At 39.0% G+C, this 19,619-nt stretch overlaps 1 protein-coding gene across 1 annotated transcript; it reads right to left on the reverse strand.

The window, feature by feature from the left end:
• Positions 1-15,371: 15,371 nt before the first annotated feature.
• Positions 15,372-17,671, reverse strand: OLIG1 (oligodendrocyte transcription factor 1). Its single transcript, XM_063447848.1, has one exon. It carries the CDS (start codon positions 17,537-17,539, stop codon positions 16,973-16,975), a length of 567 nt encoding a protein of 188 aa, XP_063303918.1. The 5' UTR covers positions 17,540-17,671; the 3' UTR covers positions 15,372-16,972.
• Positions 17,672-19,619: the final 1,948 nt, after the last annotated feature.

A 19,619-nucleotide genomic window follows, 5' to 3' on the forward strand; every position in this document is an offset into this window, starting at 1 on the left:
CTGCCTCTGTGTATGTGGCTTTCTGTCTGTGTGTGTGTGACTGTGTCTGCCTATGCGTGTGTGTCTGCCTGTGTGTGTCTGACAGTAACTGTGTGTGTGACTGTAACTGTGTATGTGTGTGGCTGTCTGCCTCTGTGTAGGTGGCTTTCTGTCTCTGTGTGTGCGGCTGTCTGCCTGTGTGTGTGTGTGGCTATCTTCCTCTGTGTGTGTGGTTGTCTGCCTGTGTGTGTGTGTGACTGTACGCCTGTGTGTGTGTAGCTTTCTGCCTCTGTGTGTGTGGCTGTCTGCCTGTGTGTGTGTGTGTGTGTGTGTGTGTGGCTGTCTGCCTCTGTGTGACTATCTGCCTCTGTGTGTGTGACTGACTGCCTGTGTGTGTGTGTCTGTCTGACTCTGTGTGTGTGTGTGTGTGTGTGTGTGTGTGTGTGTGAGACTGTCTGCCTGTGTGTGTGACTGTAAGACTGTGTGTATGATTTTTTTGCATACACCCAGGGACAGATCAACTCCAGCTCTATCAAAAGTAGGGAGGCTGGATGGACAAATTGAAATAATAATATTAGTAATTTGTGAGTGTGTGTGAGAGAATGTATGTGTATCTGTTAGTTAATGTGTGTGTGTGTGTGTCTGTCTGTCAGTGAATGTGTGAGTGTGTGTCTATCAGTGAATTGGTATGTGTCTGTCTGCAGGACCGGCCTTAGGGGTGTGTGCGAGCTGTGCGGCCGCACAGGGTGCCATGGAGCAGGGGGCGCCATGCGGCCGACACTGCTCACACATGGCTGGCCAGGATTTAAAAAAAAAAAAAAAAGGCCTAGGGCTGGCCCTGTCTGTCTGTGAGTTTCTGTCACATCAGTGAGAGTCTGTGTTTGTCATTGAGTGTTTGTGTGCCTGTCAGTGAACATGTGTGTGTGTGTGTGTGTGTGTCTGTCAGTGAATGTGTGTATGTCAAATCGGTGAGAGTCTGTGTCTGTCAGTGACGTCTGTGTGTTTGTCATTGAATATGTGTGTGACGGTCAGTGTGTATCTGCCAGTAGGTGTGTGTCTGTCAGTGAGTGTGTCAGTGAATGTGTCACCTTCTTCCACACTGCACCCCATACTGTCACCTACTTACACACAGCCCCCCACCATGTCACATTTCTACACACTGCCTGGCTATACTGATGCCTTCCTACAAACTGTCTCCCTATACTGTCCCCTTCCTACACACTGCCCCCCACAATGTCACCTCCCTACACACTGTCCTCTTATACTGTCACCTTCCTACACACTGTCCCCCCCTTCAAGCCCACAGGCAAGAGGCAGGGAGGGGGGGATAAGCACAATTTAATTTAAACGGCTCACCCCCCAGCACTTATCCAACACTACATGCACTACACAGACACTACTAAATCCACTACACAGACACTACATCCACTACACAGACACTGCATCCACTAGACACACTGCATCCACCACAAAACACTAGATACACTATACACACTGCATTCACTACACAAACACAGACACTGCATCCACTACACACACACACACACACACACACAGACATTGCATCCACTACACACACACACACACACACACACACAATGTATTCAATACACACACTGCATACAATACACACTACATCCACGACATGGAAGAAAGAGAAGGAAAGACACGAAAGGGTAGGGAACAGAGACATGGATTGATGGTGCAGAAAAGACATGGATTCTTTAATTCATGGGGTAGATGCTAGCTGAACGGACAGTGCGGCTACATCTAAGGTGAAACACATTACCTACCTGGCTGAGATTGCACTTTGCAGAGGGATTAAGGGAGTGTGTGTGTGTGTGTGTGTGTGTATATATATATACACACACACACACACTACTTTTGTCCCTGGCCCACCATGTGTCCCCCTAAATATGAGATGCCACTCGTTTCAGAGAGTCGGGTTTAGTACAAAGTTGTATGTATTCTTACTGCTACATTTTCATCCAGTAAGTTTATAATTTATAAACCTCTAACTCACTGTCACCTTACTTAACAATACATATATAAACATAAAGTCCTTGACTAGCCTGGTGCTGGTAGGAATGCACTAGTCCCAAGGGGGCAGGAAGTGGTGCAGAAATACAACTCCCATACTGCTTTGCGAACCATAAAGCTTTTAAAGCAAAAGCAGCATTGAATTCTGCAGCATCTGATGTTCTATCGTTTCACCACCAATACGCTAGTCCTTTTGCTGTTTAAAATGTGAATATCACCTAATTAAGCAATTAATATAATTAGACAATTAACTACCAAAAGTTCATTTTTCTCAAGACGGGAATACTAGATTTTATAGAGATATAAGCACTGTCTCTCAGACATATCTAACATCATTATTTATTAATTAATTAATTAAAATAAGCCAGTTAATAAATGCACCAACATTAGAACGCATTCTATTATCAGGATCTCAGGTTTTAACCAGAGAACAGTCATCTCAAACTTTCACTCTTCCGATGTTAATAAAATAACCATTGAGTTGGCTAATAAAAGCATCTACCCACCGGGAAAATCTTAGAAGCGAGCGAAATCACAATGTATCCTTCTCGGCAAACCATTTTGATTATTAGTTTTGTTTGACATTAAAATGTAGGTCATTTTTAATATATTGCTTCTAAGTGTTTGAACTTGATTGATTATTATAAGTAAACCATCAAAAGAGGTTTTTATCTAACGATAGACTGACATAATGTTTTAACCATAATGTGCCAATATTCTCTCTGCTTTGTGCGTGAAATGTTAGCCTTATAAGACACAGCACAAAATGTTTGCACTCCGTGACAATGAAGGCTTCTCGAAGGCCTGGACTTCTTTGAAAGACGCTGTCCCGAGCAATAGCCGATATTGTTTACTGACCTTTCCCATTAACACTCCAAGCTTTTGTCCCGTGAAATTGGTCTTGCTCGTCTTGAAGTGAGGGGATTTTGATTGTGACTCTGGAGCTGTCCCCTTCCCTGAACTGCATAGTGTAAGATGTCATGGAGGGATTCATTTCCACTTGAAAATAAGTGCAGGATGAAAGTAAAGTAGACAGATTAGATGAGACTATTTTGAGCTCCACCTTCCAATCTTATTTTGGTTCTTAAGTGTCCTTCTTACCATCATTATTCGAGGCCAAATAAGTTGGGTTTTTCTTTTTTTGGGGAACGTTTTGATCTGGTCCATGAGTTAACCCGACATTGTTCCAGCATTTGCCATCTTCAAGATAATAGAACATGCCTATTGATTGTCATGGTTTACTTTCTAATTATGTTATCAGCCTTAAGCAACCTCTTCAAGAAGTTGGAACTCATCGAGGAATGAAAATGAATTACTCATCAATTTGTATAGAGACACAAACCTTTTTTTCCCCATTCCCTTTGTCCTTTGCTTTATCAATGACACAGATTACTAACATTCCAAACATTTAAAGAACTACTTATTAACGCTACCTGATAAGACTTTGACTATGATTTCTAAATCTGCTTTAAAGGATACGTTTAAAAAAATTATGTAAAACAACACGTTGAAACACTAGGAATATGTAACCAGTATCTCACTATATTACCAAGGTAATTTACTAAAATAAGAATTCAAAGGGAATTTTTGAATTTAAGTCCACAATAGCTGCCCTGAAAAATAGCTGATTTAGAAAAAAAATTCTATTTGATTATTTTGACCTTTAATATAAACATTATTTTGAATTCTCACTTTAGTGAATACACCTTTAAGTCACAATACTGGGGTTTATAGACTGCTGTAAACGTTTTTAATATGAATCAGGTCTGCTATGAGGATTATTAATTTGGACCATCGCTGGAGGAAGCCGAAGAAGGCCGAGTGGTCTGTAGCGTTCGGCGCTGGAAAAAGGCAAGTAAAAAGCTTTTTTAAAATACATTTTATTGAAAAAGGAAGGACCTGTATATAACTAGATACAGGGGGGAGTATAGCATTAGGATGACAGGTTTCAAGTTACATACTATGGGGGACCCATGTGTGCGATGGGGTGGGTTGCTCAACCCAAAATCTGGTCAAAGGTCATACTATGCAGGAAAAATATATTTAGTGTATAATGTGATTCTAGGTATTTTCAAGCAGATCATAAACTGACTGCCAAGCTTTTGAAGCTGCAAGTCAAAAAAAATACTAACTTGGGTTTAACTAACTCACAGTTCTTTTTCGAAAGTCAGCTCATCACCGAATTTTATGTGGCTATCTGATTACAAATGTTCTTATCTTGTTGACCCTCAACTGCTGCTTGTCAACTGGAGATAATTTTAAAAGTATGGTTCCCATGAATAAATCAAATTCTTAATACTGTGTTAAGTTTTTTTCTTGTTCAAACCAGAAGCAATTTGGAGATGAATACAGTCAATGTTAAGAGAAAGTATAAGATCAGTAAATTGTTGAAGTGGCCAGTGAAAGTTTGTCCTGTTTCACATGTTAGATCCATTCCAGCTATATGTAAATGCAATGCAATGGGCAATGTGGATGTGTCCACTTTGAAGTTGAATCTGAATTTAATTCTTCTTTTGTGATTAAATCAGGCCATTACGTTTAATCTCACTTAATACTATGAAACACTCTTTGTTGAGTTCTATAGGCAACATATTCTGCACCTAACATATACAGCTTGGCATTCAGACCCAACTATTAATCCGCAATGCTTGGTAATTGCTTCATCTCTGAGCTTCTCTGGATATGTGATTGCTGTCTTTCTTACTCTATACATTAATGCCCTGTTTTGCCCCTCTGTTTTTGGCTCAGTGAACCTGATCCGGCTGTCCGTATTTTCTGAGCATGTGGGCGTATTGTAGAATGGTAAATTAAATTCTTTGCTGACCCCCTAAACACCAAAATCTATTTGCCCTGTGAGTTAGATGATTAAGGAGCCTGCTTTTGCCACTCAAAAAACCCTGAAATTAGAATACTACTTAATACAGCTGAATATTTAATCTCAAGTGAGAAGTGTGAGGTTCTCTGGTTTCATTGTTTCTACACAGATGTTCGTGGCGACAAGACTAAAGGTTTCATTGAAGATATCTATCTGCACAAATGATCTCATGGATCTATTCCCTGAAAAGTGAGTTTAAGTGATTTCGCAATGGACTTAATTTGGGCCATCACAGCGGAGTGAACAAAATTCTACTAAATCAGATTTTATTTTTTTTTTACATAATTTTACCTAGATTTCGCAGACCTAAATAATTGTAAGTGGTATATAAGAAATTAACAATGTCAAAAGTCATTAAACATTTGTAAAGATTTAAATTATGTAAATGTATACAACTTGTATTTTTCACTTATTTTTCATCCTTTTTAAAAATACTTTGGAATTGAAATGAGTGCTTTAGATAGTATATAATGCAGTAGATGACCAGATGTGACAAAATTCGATAAATAAAAATGGTCAAATACCTATTATTATTTATAAGGACCCTGGAGGTATTACTAGCAGTAAAGCTTACTAAAAATGGCAACAGAATGTAAAATGAAAGTCTGCATTTCAGCATAATGGCCACAGGGTATGCCGCACACAGGTTGTGTTTACCCTCGGTGCAAACACGCGCGGCTGCCAGGAACTCCGGTGGCTTCTTTACCTCCCTCTGTTGCGCTCATGGCTGGCATAATGTATGACACTGGCTGCTGCGCACCTTGGGTATTTAAAAGGACTTAGTCTTAGTTGGGAAAATGTTGCAGACGAGTGTATGTCATCACAATTACATCACGCACGGTCCAAAATCATGTGACCTGAACCAACATATAACGGCCATCATCAGATAATCAAATTATGTTTTCTCTTAGATTTTGTTAGATACAATAGAAGTCTATTTCTAAGAATGCAGTGGCTTTTGATTACAACACAATAAATAAAGAGGTGTTACATTAATTGTTGTTATTTTCCCTTACCTAATGACTGTTGCAAACTATTTTGAAATAATTTTAGAACTATATCAACTGATGCTAAAAATTCTACTTGTATTCATCTCACCATGTTTACTTGTACAACAGTATGTTCTATTTTATGTTGTTTTTAATATTGATGTACAAGAGTATACAACACAAAAATTGTACTCGAAATTTGATCATTTGTACCTAGATTTTTATTTGAATTTTCTGTTTTTATATGTCTTTGGTGGTCTTTACATGAAATGCCCTGCCAAAGAAGGGGATGTGTAACTTTAAGAAAAATTTACCGGTATTGCAATTGATCAAGGTATATATACCACAACAGAAGGCTAACTCACTATCTTAAGAAAGCCTGCCTAGTACGGGTGAAATGCGTTGGTGCGCTAAGGATAACTTACCGGTATCAGCAGAATACTTCAGTGGTGTTAAGTTACAGCGTCCCTCCGTTCCGGCTTCCAATACTGCGCCTTGAGGAAGGGATTTCAGACCGATTCAGCTGCTCCGACGGAGTGGTAAACTTTTTCATCCATACACTGCCTACCTGCTTGTACTGGACTTTACAGTGGTTATTAAAACATTTTAACCACCTTCTTTATATGTGCGTAGTCTTTTATAGAGTTGATTAAACTGCTGTTTTACCATATCCCACTTGCAGTATCCTTTTAATGGGACAATAACTCAATGATAAGTTGTGGATACACAATACAATCTCATCCTGGTAATAACATCATAGATACTGTGATTTACCCTAATATTTTATATCCACCACTGTGGAGGTGGGAAACAGACTTTGCAGTGAAGAACTTTGTTTCCCATATTCCCCTTTTGTAAAATATTCAGGGGCTGAACCTTTAGCACTGACACTTTTTCTATCACATTCGATTTTAAGGTTTTAGGTATCACCTTTCATGCACAGCAGCTTGCACCTTCTAATGTTGATATATAGTTGTGTATTTATTTCATTTTTTTGGCGCTTTTTTGATTTTATTGTTTTATAACTAGAGTATAAATGAGGGTAAGTGAAGCTTTATTGGATAAATTTCATAATAAAATGAAAATAAAGATGTTCATATTCTATTTCAGTAGTGAAGTGCTCCACTAAGGGGTGGATTGTAGAGAGTGCTGTTTCAATGTTGTCTGCCAGGCTTTAGTGCTCTGAGCATAGCATAAAATGTGCTTGCACTATGGTTTCTGGGGAGAGTTCCCTGGTGTCACCAAAAGCTGGATGCCAGGGAATAAAGTCAGGACGGCAGGACCGGACCATAAACTAGGGACTGTCCAATCAAAATTGGGACATTTGGGAGTCCTGCATTTTGTTACCATTTTTAGCAAGCTCTACTGTTACTAATGCCTTACAAATACATATAAACAGAATATTTGACCATTTTAATTTATCTATTCTTGTCACATCTACTGTACAGTACATTTAAAAAGCATTCAGAATTTTTTTCAAAAATTTTTTATGGTCACAACCTTACACTACAACTGCTTAATTGAGTTGTTTTTTATCACATCGATCTATATTCAATATCTCATAATGACAAAGCCTCATTGAGATTCCTGACATCACTACAAATATATTAAACAAAATAACTGAAATATCACATTGACCCTTTACTCAGTACTTGGTTGAAGAACCTCCAAAGCATGAAGCTACCACCACCATGCTTCACCGTTGGGAAGGTATTCCAGGAGAAGAATGATGCTTTGTTTCCTCCATACATGATGCTTTGAATTGAGGCCAAACAGTACAATCTCCGCTTCATCAGACCAGAGGATTCTTGTTTTGTCATAGTCTGAGAGTCCATTAGGAGCATTAATGCAAATTCCAAGCAGGTTTTCATGTATCTTTCAGAAATATTACCTGTGCCACAAGCTACAGTAGAAAGGCAGCGGGAGATTAGGGAGGATAATGTGTGGCTAAAGTCATGGCGTAGGAAGGAAGGGTTTGGCTCTTTAGAACACTGGGATGATTTTGTGCTTGTGAACAATCTTTATAGCCACGATGGATTGCACCTAAACAGAAAAGGGTCTGCTGTGCTCGGGGACAGGATGGCTAGAAGATTGGAGGAGATTTTAAACTAGTACTAGAAGGGGAGGGACACAGAAACCTACAAAGTGGAGATAGTACAGAAATGAGATGAGCTTTAGATTCTATTCCCCCTTCCATCCATGCCTCTCCCCCTTGCATTCATGCCTCTCACGCATGTTTCCCTCCACTTCCATCCCTGTCTCTCTCCACCCTTCCATCAATTTCTCTCCCCCCATGTTTCCCTCCTTCAATCCATGTCATTCCTCCCATGTCTCTCTATTACCTTCCATCAATGTATCCTTCCCCCATTCCATTCATGTCACCTCCCCCCTACCCCCTTCCATTAATGTCACTCTTTCCCCTTCCATCCATTTATCTCCCCCATGTATCCTTCCCTTCCATCCATGTCTCTCCTCCCTGTTCCCCCCTTCCATCCAAGTACCCCTCTTTCCATCTATGCCTCCACTTGTATCCATGTCTTCTGCCCTCCATGTCTCACTCCCCCTTCCATCCGCGTTTCTCTACCCTATTTCTCCCTCCACACCTTCCATGCATGTCTCTCCCCATGCCCACCCCCTTCCATCCTTGTATCCCTTTCCCCTTCCATCCATGTCTCCCTTCCACTTCCATCCATGTCTCTCCCCACCATATCTCCCTCCCCTTCCATCCATGTCTCTCCCTTTTCATTTCTCCCTCTGCACCTTCCACCATGTCTCTACCCCATGTCTTCATCCCCCTTCCATCAATGTATCCCTTCCCCTTCCATCCATGTATCCCTCCCCTCTTCCTTCCATTTCTCTCCCCCCTATGTCTCCAACACCCCCTTTCCATCCATATCTCTATCTCCCTCCCTCCTGCACAAGCAATAGTTAGCTGCCTCTCTTACAAAGCCGGCACCCTAGACAAAGTTAGTGCTGGCTCTGCACACCTACAGGTTGGTACTCCTCTCCTTGCTGTTTTACCTGTCAAGGCAGGGGAGGAGCGCCTCTCTATGTCTGGCGGTGCAATGTGTCAGAATGTGCGCCGTGTAGTCACATGACACCTGGCGCTCTAACGCACTAAGCGCCCCCTTGCTAATGTACTGAGTGTGGTTCCCTTACAGTACCACACTGTAATATCCTGAATATCGATGTTCTTTTAGAGCAAGAGAGAATTCAATGGCAATTTCTAATTATTATAAATGACCATTAAACTCTCTCTCGCTCTAAAAATAAATCTATTACCAGGATATTGTACAGAATTTGCAGGCATCCGGGAGCCGCAATTAAAATGTGGGAGACTCCTGGATCGTACGGGAGAGTTGGGATGTCTGGGGATATCATTTTTAATTTCTGGGGCAATAGCTTCTTGATCCAAGGATAGATCTGACTGTCACTCTGGGGTCAAGAAGAATTTTTTTCCTAGTTTGTTGCAAAATTGGAAAGTGCTTAAAACGAGATTTTTTTGCCTTCTTTTGGAACAGAAAAACTGATTTGAGAAAGGCTGAACTTGATGAATGCATGTCTCTTTTCAGCCCATGTAACTAGGTATTGCAGTGAGGTAAGGCCTTTCGTCTGGTCAGTCTGTCATAAAGGCCAGTCAGTGGAGTGTTGCAGTAATAGTTGGCCTTCCCCTAGTTTCTCCCATCTCCACACATGATCTCAGAAGCTCATCCAGAGTGACCATCAGGTTATTGGTAACTTCTCTTATCAAGACCCTTCTCCCCTGATTGATCAGCTTATCCAGCTCTAGGAAGAATTGTTGTTCCCAACTTTTTCCATTTCAGAATTATCAAGACCACTGTGCACCTGAGAACCTTCAATGCAGCCAAATAGTTTTTGCAGCCTTCCCTAGATCTGAGCCTTGACGCAATCCTATCTCTGAGCTCTGCATGATGTTATTTTGCCCTGATGACTTATTTTTTCCCTGATATGCATTTACAGCTGTGAGACCTTATATAGACAGGTGTGCGCCTTTCCAAATCATGCCCATTCAATCAAAGTGTAGAAACATCTCAAAGATGATACAGAAAAATGGGAGCTATCCAAGCTATAAGTGTCATAACAAAGGGTTTGAAAGCTATTTCAGTTGTGTATTTTTTTTTTTTTAGAATTTTGTAAAGTTTTCTAAATTCAGTTTTTGAGTGTAGATTGAAAAAAAAAATCTATTGTAGCATTAGGCTGCACCATAAAATTATGAAAAAAAATGAATTGTATACTGGGCGTGAATACTTTCTGAATGCATTGTTGGTGGGGAAAATCGCATTTTAGCTTTTACACTAACATTTCAGACCCTATGTGAAATATTGCAAGATAAAGGGCACCGTATACTGTCTAAAGCTTTTAATTTCCCAAATATTTATATAAAGGCTAAACGAATAAGTGAAAAATAAAAACTGGGTAAAAAGACATAGTTTTATTTTTTACATTTGTCTGCAAAGCATCCTATACACACAATGTATGTTATATGTCTAAATGCAAGCAATGCATCCCTTGCTTCAAATAAATGCTATGCTAATAGTTTTTCAATTAAATGTGTTAGGTAGTGAAAGATTTAATAGCCAAATCTGAAATGGGTAATTATTTGCCCCGTGAACTTAAGCATAAAAAAAATGAGTTCTAAAAAGTCTAAGAATTCACCAGATTGTGAATTGCGATGCGCTGAAAACCAAGGTTCACTTTTTCGATCGTAGCAGGGAAAAGATAAAAATGTCTATCCAAAAGGTTTTGAAATGAAATTTTACAGCTTGGGTTTAAAACTCATCCTAAACCTTTGTTTTATCCGCCTCGCAGACAGCCTCTGGTGCTTAATACTGCAACCCAGAATGGCAACCGTCGGCCAATTTATTGAAACAGCCGATCTGTTTCCACCTGTGCTGTTGCTATTAAACATTTGATAATGTGTCTATTGATCACTATTCTCCTTTTACAAGTTTTACCATATCATAAAAAACGTCTCACAATGCAACACAACACAATAGAGTCTTGTAAACAATTATCTGCTCACTGGAGAGTGCTAGGAATCCTTTAGAACCAAGTAAGGAATTTTGTTAGAATAGCCTTTGAGCTGTCATTAACTCATTCAGAGCTGTGTACTCTCTAATTCAGCCCACCCTTATTAACACTGCTGGGGACATTGCATTTATTAAACACCCTGGCCAAAAATTCCGGTCTGGAAATAAACCCAGTGTTTGATAAATTTATCTAGACAATGCAACACAAATAAATATTTGCAAAAATATTTGACAAAAAATAAATAAAAATTAAATGCACCAATTTTAAAAAGACCTGCACCCTTTTTTTTGGAAAACCTTAGATTGACAAGTTTGCTTGACAACCCAGAGTGCGAGAGTCTCAATGCTTTCCATGGGTAATCATTAAAATCTACAACATATGCAACCTTAATGTCTTATGATATTCCTAACATTACAGAACCCTCTGACCCCCCTTCCTCACCCTGGCCGCCCCCTCCCCTGGCAGCTAAAAGGTTAAAAAAACACTTGAGTCACTTACCTGATTCCAGAGGAATGTGCATTGGCACTGGTTCGGCGCTCCTCCTGCTTCGACTTCATCCAACGGGGGAACTAATGGGTAATTGAGGCGATCGTTGCAAGCGCATTAGGCCCTCCCAATAGGAAAGCAATGCTTCAATGCTTTCCTATCGGGATTTTACTGATGCTGGTTGTCCTCATGTAGAGCAACCAAAAGTGGTTGGCCACCAGGAAATGACTCTAGTGGCTGTCTGATTGACAGCCACTAGAGGCATTTTTATTCCTGCAATGTAATTATTGCAGTTTCTCAAAAACTGCAATTAGCCCCACACCAGGTGTACCCAAAACTTGGTGTTTGTGAGTAACATTGACATCTCTATGGAATAGCATAATATACATTGAAACTACTTATCTGTAATCAAAAGCGATTCATTGTCTTGTTATTCTGTTTATTCTCAAACTTGCAATGTATTAATGGCATGTCACAGCACAAATAAAATGTAAACTTAAACGAAAAAAAATTATGCAGTTATTTAAATTGCAGGACCAAGAGGGGCGGGGACACTGCACCCAGACCACTTCAATGAGATGAAGTTGTCTGGTTGACTATAGTGTCCCTTTAAGTGTCATGTGCAAATGTCATATGTTCAGGCATTTAACGTCAATCGTCCATATACTCCCAAATATGTTTCTATGTGAGAGCATTGATTGGCTGACTGAGTGAGCAGAAACAACGAAGAGCAGCCTTTATGTAAATGGTTGTTTTTTTTTCCCCAATTTACATTTTTTAAAACGTTTTTTTTTTTTTGAGCAATTCTTTTCAAATGCACAGACTGGAATTGTCCGTTAAAGCAATATTTATTCAGTAGGTTTTAAGTTTTTCATCAACAGGCAGAAGGTTTTACAGAGCTGGAAAAAACTTGTGTTAGAAACACTTTTAAATTGTGAGCTCATTTGACGAGGGCCCTCTTCAGCTCTTGTCTATTTAAAATGTGTATGTTGTGTTATTTTATATTGCCAGTGTGTTATTGTAAAGTGCTGCAGAATATGTAGAATAGTAATAATGTTTTGTAGCATAAAAAAGGTAAAATGCGTTATAAAAAGGCTTTTATTCAACAAATGAATTACAGATTAGGAAAGTTTTACGATTCAGCTTTATGGATCAATGTGGTACCATACAGAAGAGGGAGATGTTTGATGTCACTAGTGTGTATCTCTTTTAATATCTTAATACAGGCATTAAGTTCTTCATTCTATGTATAATTAAGTGAGCAACCAACGAAAACCACTACAGTCAGCAGCAGTGGGTCTGGTGCCATTGTGGCCAGGAGCTCTCAGTAAGCAGTCGTGTAAGAAGAGTTTGACTACTTACTTGGGTCCTGTTGAGCACGTGTCCCCTCTTCTGCCGCTCCTGCCATGGAGCTAAGCTTCAGCAGGCAGAGCTGCACTGGGGTGGGGGGTATATATTGTGGACAGACCATTTAACGTTTTTAAGGAAACTCTGCCATCGATATAGGTTTGCCAGAAATGGACACTCCCTAAAAAGGAGAAAAAAAAGAGAAAGGCGTTAAAGGATCTAGTTTACAGACTCTGGAAATTAATACTTGTTGATTGTTGTAAGATTGCATTCTCCCCCTGGCCCCTTTGTGTGTCTCTTTCTCACCTTTCCCAGCCTTTCTGTGTTCCTCTCCCCCCAGCCCCTTTTGTGTATGACTTTTTCCCCTTCCCCATCCTCTTTATGTCTCTTTCTCCCCACAGACCCTTTTGTGTATTTTACCCCCTCCCCAGCCCCTGTCTTTATCTTTTGCCCCTTTCCCATCACCTCTGTGTCTTTTGTACCCGTCCACCATCCTTCCTGTGCATCTCTTTCTCCCCCCAGCACCTTTTGTGTGTCACTTTTTCCTCCTGTACTGTACGCTCTCCTCCTGCCACTCTGCAGGATCATGCGCCCTTAGGGCCAGTGTGCCTTAAAGCAGCCACCTGTGCCGCCTTATGCTATCCCCCGCCATGACCCTCAATGTCCCCCTTAAGACCATGGTGTCTGAGCTCCGGCTATATGTCGCCATCAGAAGATCCCAGCCGCGATTAGTGAGTAAGCTCATACCATAGTACACCGTAGTGATTGTAACTCTATAAGTGGCTATATATGTCCCTAGGAAATCCCCTGTAAGTCTGGACAGCTGTTTTTAGTAAAAAAAAAAAAAAAGTTAATTTCAGACCCCTAAAGTGCTTTAGTTTGCTGCAATGCTTTAGAAGTCTTTTTTCATTTTGCAAAAAGGGCAGATTTTAACCTTGGTACACTCCCAGCTGTTAATTAGACAATTGATCCTGTTGCTTCCTGGTTTGGTTAGCCTAGTGGAGATAAACTCAAGGGGCAGCAATTGCTCAGAGTACCTGCCTTGCAAAGACTTCTCATTGAGCTGCATTGGGAAGTCTGTGATTGGACAGCCACAGAAAGTCTGGGCGGGGTTAGAAGGGGAGGGATTACAAAGACTACAGACAAGAGAACTGCATGTTTAACAACCTTTTAAATTTACCCACAATGGAAAAATGCATAATTAAATGCATGCATGTTTTTATTTGGGTATATCTACTAAACAATGATTTTCTTGAGTTTCAGTCAGTAGAGTGTCCCTTTGATTCTAGCACAAACATATGATTTTTATACATAGTATGGATGCTAGAGATATGCAATATGTAAATATTTGACTCAGTATTTAAGAGTGACTACTTCACCTGTTTGCAGTGAGTAAGAACTAAGAATTGCTTAATTTATACATCCCTTAAAGCAGAGATATGGAGGCAATAAGGCACCAACCAACTTATTCAAATCCAGTCATCAGAAAAACAATCTTTCCCATTGTTGTTCATGCCCTAAAAATGTTTTTAGAAAAATGTAATAAAAAATATTTGAATAAAAGAACAATCTTTCTACCAACTAATGGGGAGTCAACATCATCCAAGAATCCAAGGTTACTGCCATGTCACATGTGACCATTTGGAGACACTCGCCCGTCTCCCCATGATGCTCTGTGTATAACAATGATACTTTATTTCATGGACTGTATACTGATACATGAGCTCTATAATATACTACGTACTATTCACTAAAGGAATAATTCAAATTCAAATTTAAATTTAAGGCCAGAGTAGGTGAACAGAAGGCAAAGCTGAATTTTTCCTGTTCAGCTGCTTTTTCCTTAAATTTGAAATTCACTTTTAATTTTCACTTTAATAGATACACCATAGTATGTTCTTTTAAAAAATATATATTGTAGTTTGTATTGATTTTTCCAGTTACAAATTAGATATTCATTAACCCTTAGGGACACATGACGGAAATATTCCGTCATGATTCCCTTTTATTCCAGAAGTTGATTCCTTAAGGGGTTAAGTAGAATCCAATACATTTGTTGTTTACATTGAAGCCTACTGTAGTTTGTTCTAAAAAAAACTGCAAATATCCCTGGCCCTAGCACTCTGGCTAAATGCTCGGCAAGAATAGATATAAAAGACACACAGCTACTACACCCCATAATATATTATTTCTTTATTGTGCCTTATATTCTGTAACACTGCATGCGGCACTTTGTTTAAAATATATTGTTAAGCAAACATAATTACTGTTTTTGTTTTTTTTGTACCTTTTATTATTAGAGACAAACTAAAGTAAATATACCGCAACCACAAATTCATTGTTCCTTTTTGCTTTTATTTCTATGAAAATAGACAATAGTTTATGGAAGAACCAACCAGAGAAAATAGACAATAGTTTATGGAAGAACCAACCAGAGAGCATTAAGATTCATACTAACAATTCTAATCTTGGTAAGACATTAACAGATTTGAGTTACTATAGTTCTGCTACAGTTAAATTATTGTTATACATTACAAAACAAAAAAAATATTTTATTCTTCAAAACTACATACAAAATCACAAGAATTTCAATGTATTTAACAAGTAAATAATCCAGTCTATATTTACATTAATATAACTGCACAGACAAAAAGGTGTATTTTTCAGGAGTAATGAGTCTGGTGTAAAATAATCTGGGATATATTCACTAAACACAGAATTGTAGTGAATATTAAACTCCTTGTGAAAAAATATTTTCAGAGGAGCAAATTGTGACTGCGTGTAACATTTTTCAAAATTATCACTTTTTGCCCACACTTTGCAACTTTCGACTGTTTAGTGAGAAATATCTATGAGTTACGGTAATGTATTAGCTAAATAGTTTTTTTGCGGCGATGACAAATACTAAATAAGTATCAAAATAGCAAGATTAGAAAATATCATCGATTTAGCTATTTTTTTCAAACCTGCCACTATATACTATTTTTTCTCCCCTAAACCCACAATTGCCAAACGTCTAGCATTTAAAGAGTTAATGGATAGCCATTCGTGTGTGTGTGACAAACTGTTGTCAGGGTTGAAAGCATATTAGTCTTGCAACAAGTGTCTGTGCATCTATTGTGCTCACTGACTCATACTGCACCCCCCTCTGTGCCATCACAAAGTATTTCGGTAAGGGCATCAAGCTAACTCGTTGAATAATGTAATCCTGTCAAAGTCATTGTGATTATCTAAGTAAGGAATAGCCAGCAGGTAGTTCCTCCATCTGTCACTGAAGTGGTGTACAACTACTGCTGTCATGATGCCTTGGCTGTCGAACAACTAAAGCCTACCAGCAAGGTATTCTGGGAGTTGTAGTTCTACAACACATTTTTCAGGCTATAGGCAACCAATAGCAGCTACCTGGTGTCTGTACTTAAATTGAAGTGTTATAAATCAAATGACTAACATCAACCATGGATTAAATATTGTTCAGAAAACCAGGCATGACATTAAATATTTTGGATTGACAACTCAATTTGCAATTACTGTATCAGAAGCTCTATAGAAAGGTCCATTGTGCATCTACAGGTTCTAATAAAATAATATGGGATGGGAGAGAGAGAGAGAGAAATGCCAACTTTCTCATTTGAGTATTTCGTTCCTGGTGTTTATATTAATCTCATTCAACTATAATGTTCATACATTGAAACAAAAAAACTAAATTAGTAAATCATTAATTCTCCATCTGTTGGACTATTATTTACAAAGAAAACATTTGCTTATGTCTGTACATTTGTAAGTATGAGTAAACACACAGTTAGCAATGTCACCCCCGGATATTGCATATATACACAATTCTTTTAAAAGTAACAAGTTTCAACTTCACATTTGACAAACGTTTGAGAATTTATAAACCTTCTAAGGGGTTTTCAGTTTTTTTTTAATGTTTCCCTCTAGAATTGCACATAGTTTGTACTTGGACTGATTCGATACACCTGGAACATTCTGGGGGCTGAAGACTACTTCAAGGTCCATTGTCCATTTCAATGTGGCATGTCCATTGATGTGTCTATCATGCGCAGTAAATGTCCGCGTTCCATGAGATTTGTATGGTCGAAATCCACACTTCCCATGCCAGTATGCCTGGAAGAAGTACCTTTAAATTGATGTCCATTAGGCAAATGTTCATAGTCTATTGAATGCAGGAGTATCACTGCAAGGATTATTTAGATAACTGTATGGATTTTATGCTAAGGCTAGCTGGGATAAAGTGAGCAAATCGGCATATTGTACAGGGGCACAGACTGGCACCTCCTGGTAAGTTAAAGGCAGAGCATGGTTGGTCTTCCAGGGCTAGTGAATGATATTTATTAGAGTGCTGGAGGTCTGGGTTATTGCTGGCCCCGGGGGTTAAAAACACAGATCCTGGAGACGCAAACAGGGGCAAGCCAGCTAGAAGCAACTTAGGCCCTGGGCCACTCATGTCCCCAATGATCCTCCTTAATTCTTGGAGAGAACTTCCAAGTAACAGTATATAATTCCTGGCCAGGAGAAGTGTTGCAATCTTGGAAAGTTTTCTTCCAGGTGAGCTCTGGCAATGGGTTGCGGAGTATGGCATGATGACTTCCCTCAAGGCATCCATTGCTAGATTGAGATCCTGCATCCTTTTCCTTTCCCTGCTGTTTATCTTTTTCCTTAGCTGTTGTTGCTCGTCCTTCAGATCACCGTGGTTCCTTCCACATCCATGCATGTTAATAGAGGAGATGAGCTTCTCTTTGCAGATCTGCATAATATTCTCGTTTCTACTGAGAGCTTGGCTGGAGCTTCGGGACCCTAAACAGAAAGAATCATTATGTTAGAATTCGGGATACAAACCGAATGCTACAAAACTTGCAAGTGTGACAACCCAAATCTGCTTGGCTTTTTTTGCTCTGAGTTTGCAGTTGAACTAGTGGTTGAGACAGCCCATCCCATATTCAATCTCTGTCTTACTCAATACGTTTCATTGGCTTAAAACACACAGCACACACAAACCAAAAAAAAACACACGACTACTTTAGAAAGTTCCAATTTCCAAATTAATGATGAAAAGGAATACTTTCAAAGATTGCCATTGGCTGCAACCTTCCCCATGCCCAATTTAACCTTTTTTTAGTGCCAGAGGGGGGAAAAGTACAGATTCTAGAACACTGTCAAATGTAAAAATAATCATTACAAATTAACTAATTAACACATTATACTGAATTATATAAGCTGCAATCCTGGATATCATAATGTAGAAATTGATGCTTTTTACTGAACTTCATTGCTTACATTTTGCTTAATTTTATGGATTTCCTTAGATATATTTTTATTCATACGCTAAGCTATGGGACTAATACAGGAATAACCATTTAGTATTAATATAATGTAGAATTCTGTTTATGTAAATTCTTCTGCATTAAGATTACAATAAAGTTTCCTCCCACACCATTTTCTAAGCTCAAATAATATCATATAACTAGTATCGTAAGATAAGAATTGCCAGCTAATTGTTTATATATTAATATCTTGCTCCTTTGTTAATTATCTATTGCAAAACATATGTTAACCATTGGGAAACCCTTCTTCCTACAGACATGAAGCCTCTCAGTGTCTTTTGTGTCAAACATTTAATGCATATTAATAAAACATTCATTATTTTACCATGCTTGATTGCTTCTTGCAGTTTGCGATAATGGCACGACTGGATCTGTATACTTGTAAAAATAATATAAATGCCTCTTATGCTTAAGTCTTATGCTTACATATAAATATTCTTGAGTCATTAACAGTTGCCAAAGGACGTAAAAGCTTAGAGTTATTAAAAAAAAAAAAAAAGCCACAATGTGCTTGTTTCATTTAGAACACAGTGCAAACTGTGGTGGTTAGTTTTAGAAGAAGTAAAAAAAAAATTGGCAGCTTTGCGTAGTGCTTCACTCAACTTGAAAAGAAGTAAGAGACTCTGGCCGTTGGACATTTTGGCTCCAAATACATAAAATGGATGCTTTCATCCTGACACATGGCCAATGCCGTTCAAAGACGTAAGGGAAAGGGATAACAAAAGCTCCACTGAAGTCATTTCCATGGTATAAATTAGGCCATCCGGTGGCCTATGTCTCAAATGAATGGGCAAAGTGTAACAGGAAAATCAACCATAATGGAACAAATAGGGCAAATGCTTTGGCATGGAGTACGAATGAGAGAAAGGGGCAAATGGATGTGAATGGTTTTTGCCTTGGCCATTATGCCTTCTTTTTAGAGAGAATTTGACAATGATCAATATACAAAGTGGATAAGGTAATAAATGTGTCTTATTGAGTTACTGCTGGCAAGTCGCTGGGACACCTGCAAATGAAAAGAGAGAGCTTTGTGAGTCAGCATATCTGCTGCGTCTCAAATACAGGGATACACTGTGGAGGATACATCGAGCAGATTCCAGACTGATGCTATAATAATGGAAAACTGTGCCATTATTATAGCATCACATTCAGTGAGATACAATGGACACTGCTACATAGCTGCTACATAGCTTCATACTTCTGGAAAGAGGGTAAGGGTGGGAGCATGCATTATATATGTGTGAAGGAATATATAGAACGGAGATTACGTGCCATTGACTGAAATGAAGCCTTCTTAAGAGAATAAGCATCTGTACAAACTGCTACAAACTGCTATAGTTATGATATGAGAAAGGAACTGTATACTAGGTTTGTGTGTTTCACCATGGCGTTTGCATTAGCAGCAGAGAAGAATTAAAAGCCCACCGGACCCACTCACTATTGTGAGGTTGAATGGGGCCCGCTTAGCCAACTGTCTCCGTGGCTCCCATGCCCTGTCTAGCTCTACCG

This window comes from Pelobates fuscus, chromosome 1 (assembly GCF_036172605.1).
Source record: "Pelobates fuscus isolate aPelFus1 chromosome 1, aPelFus1.pri, whole genome shotgun sequence".
Classification (NCBI taxonomy): Eukaryota; Metazoa; Chordata; class Amphibia; order Anura; family Pelobatidae; genus Pelobates; species Pelobates fuscus.

Coding starts and splice junctions, on each gene's coding strand:
- OLIG1 (XM_063447848.1), bottom strand. CDS start 17,539: ATGCAGATCTGCAAAGAGAAGCTCATCTCCTCTATTAACATGCATGGA.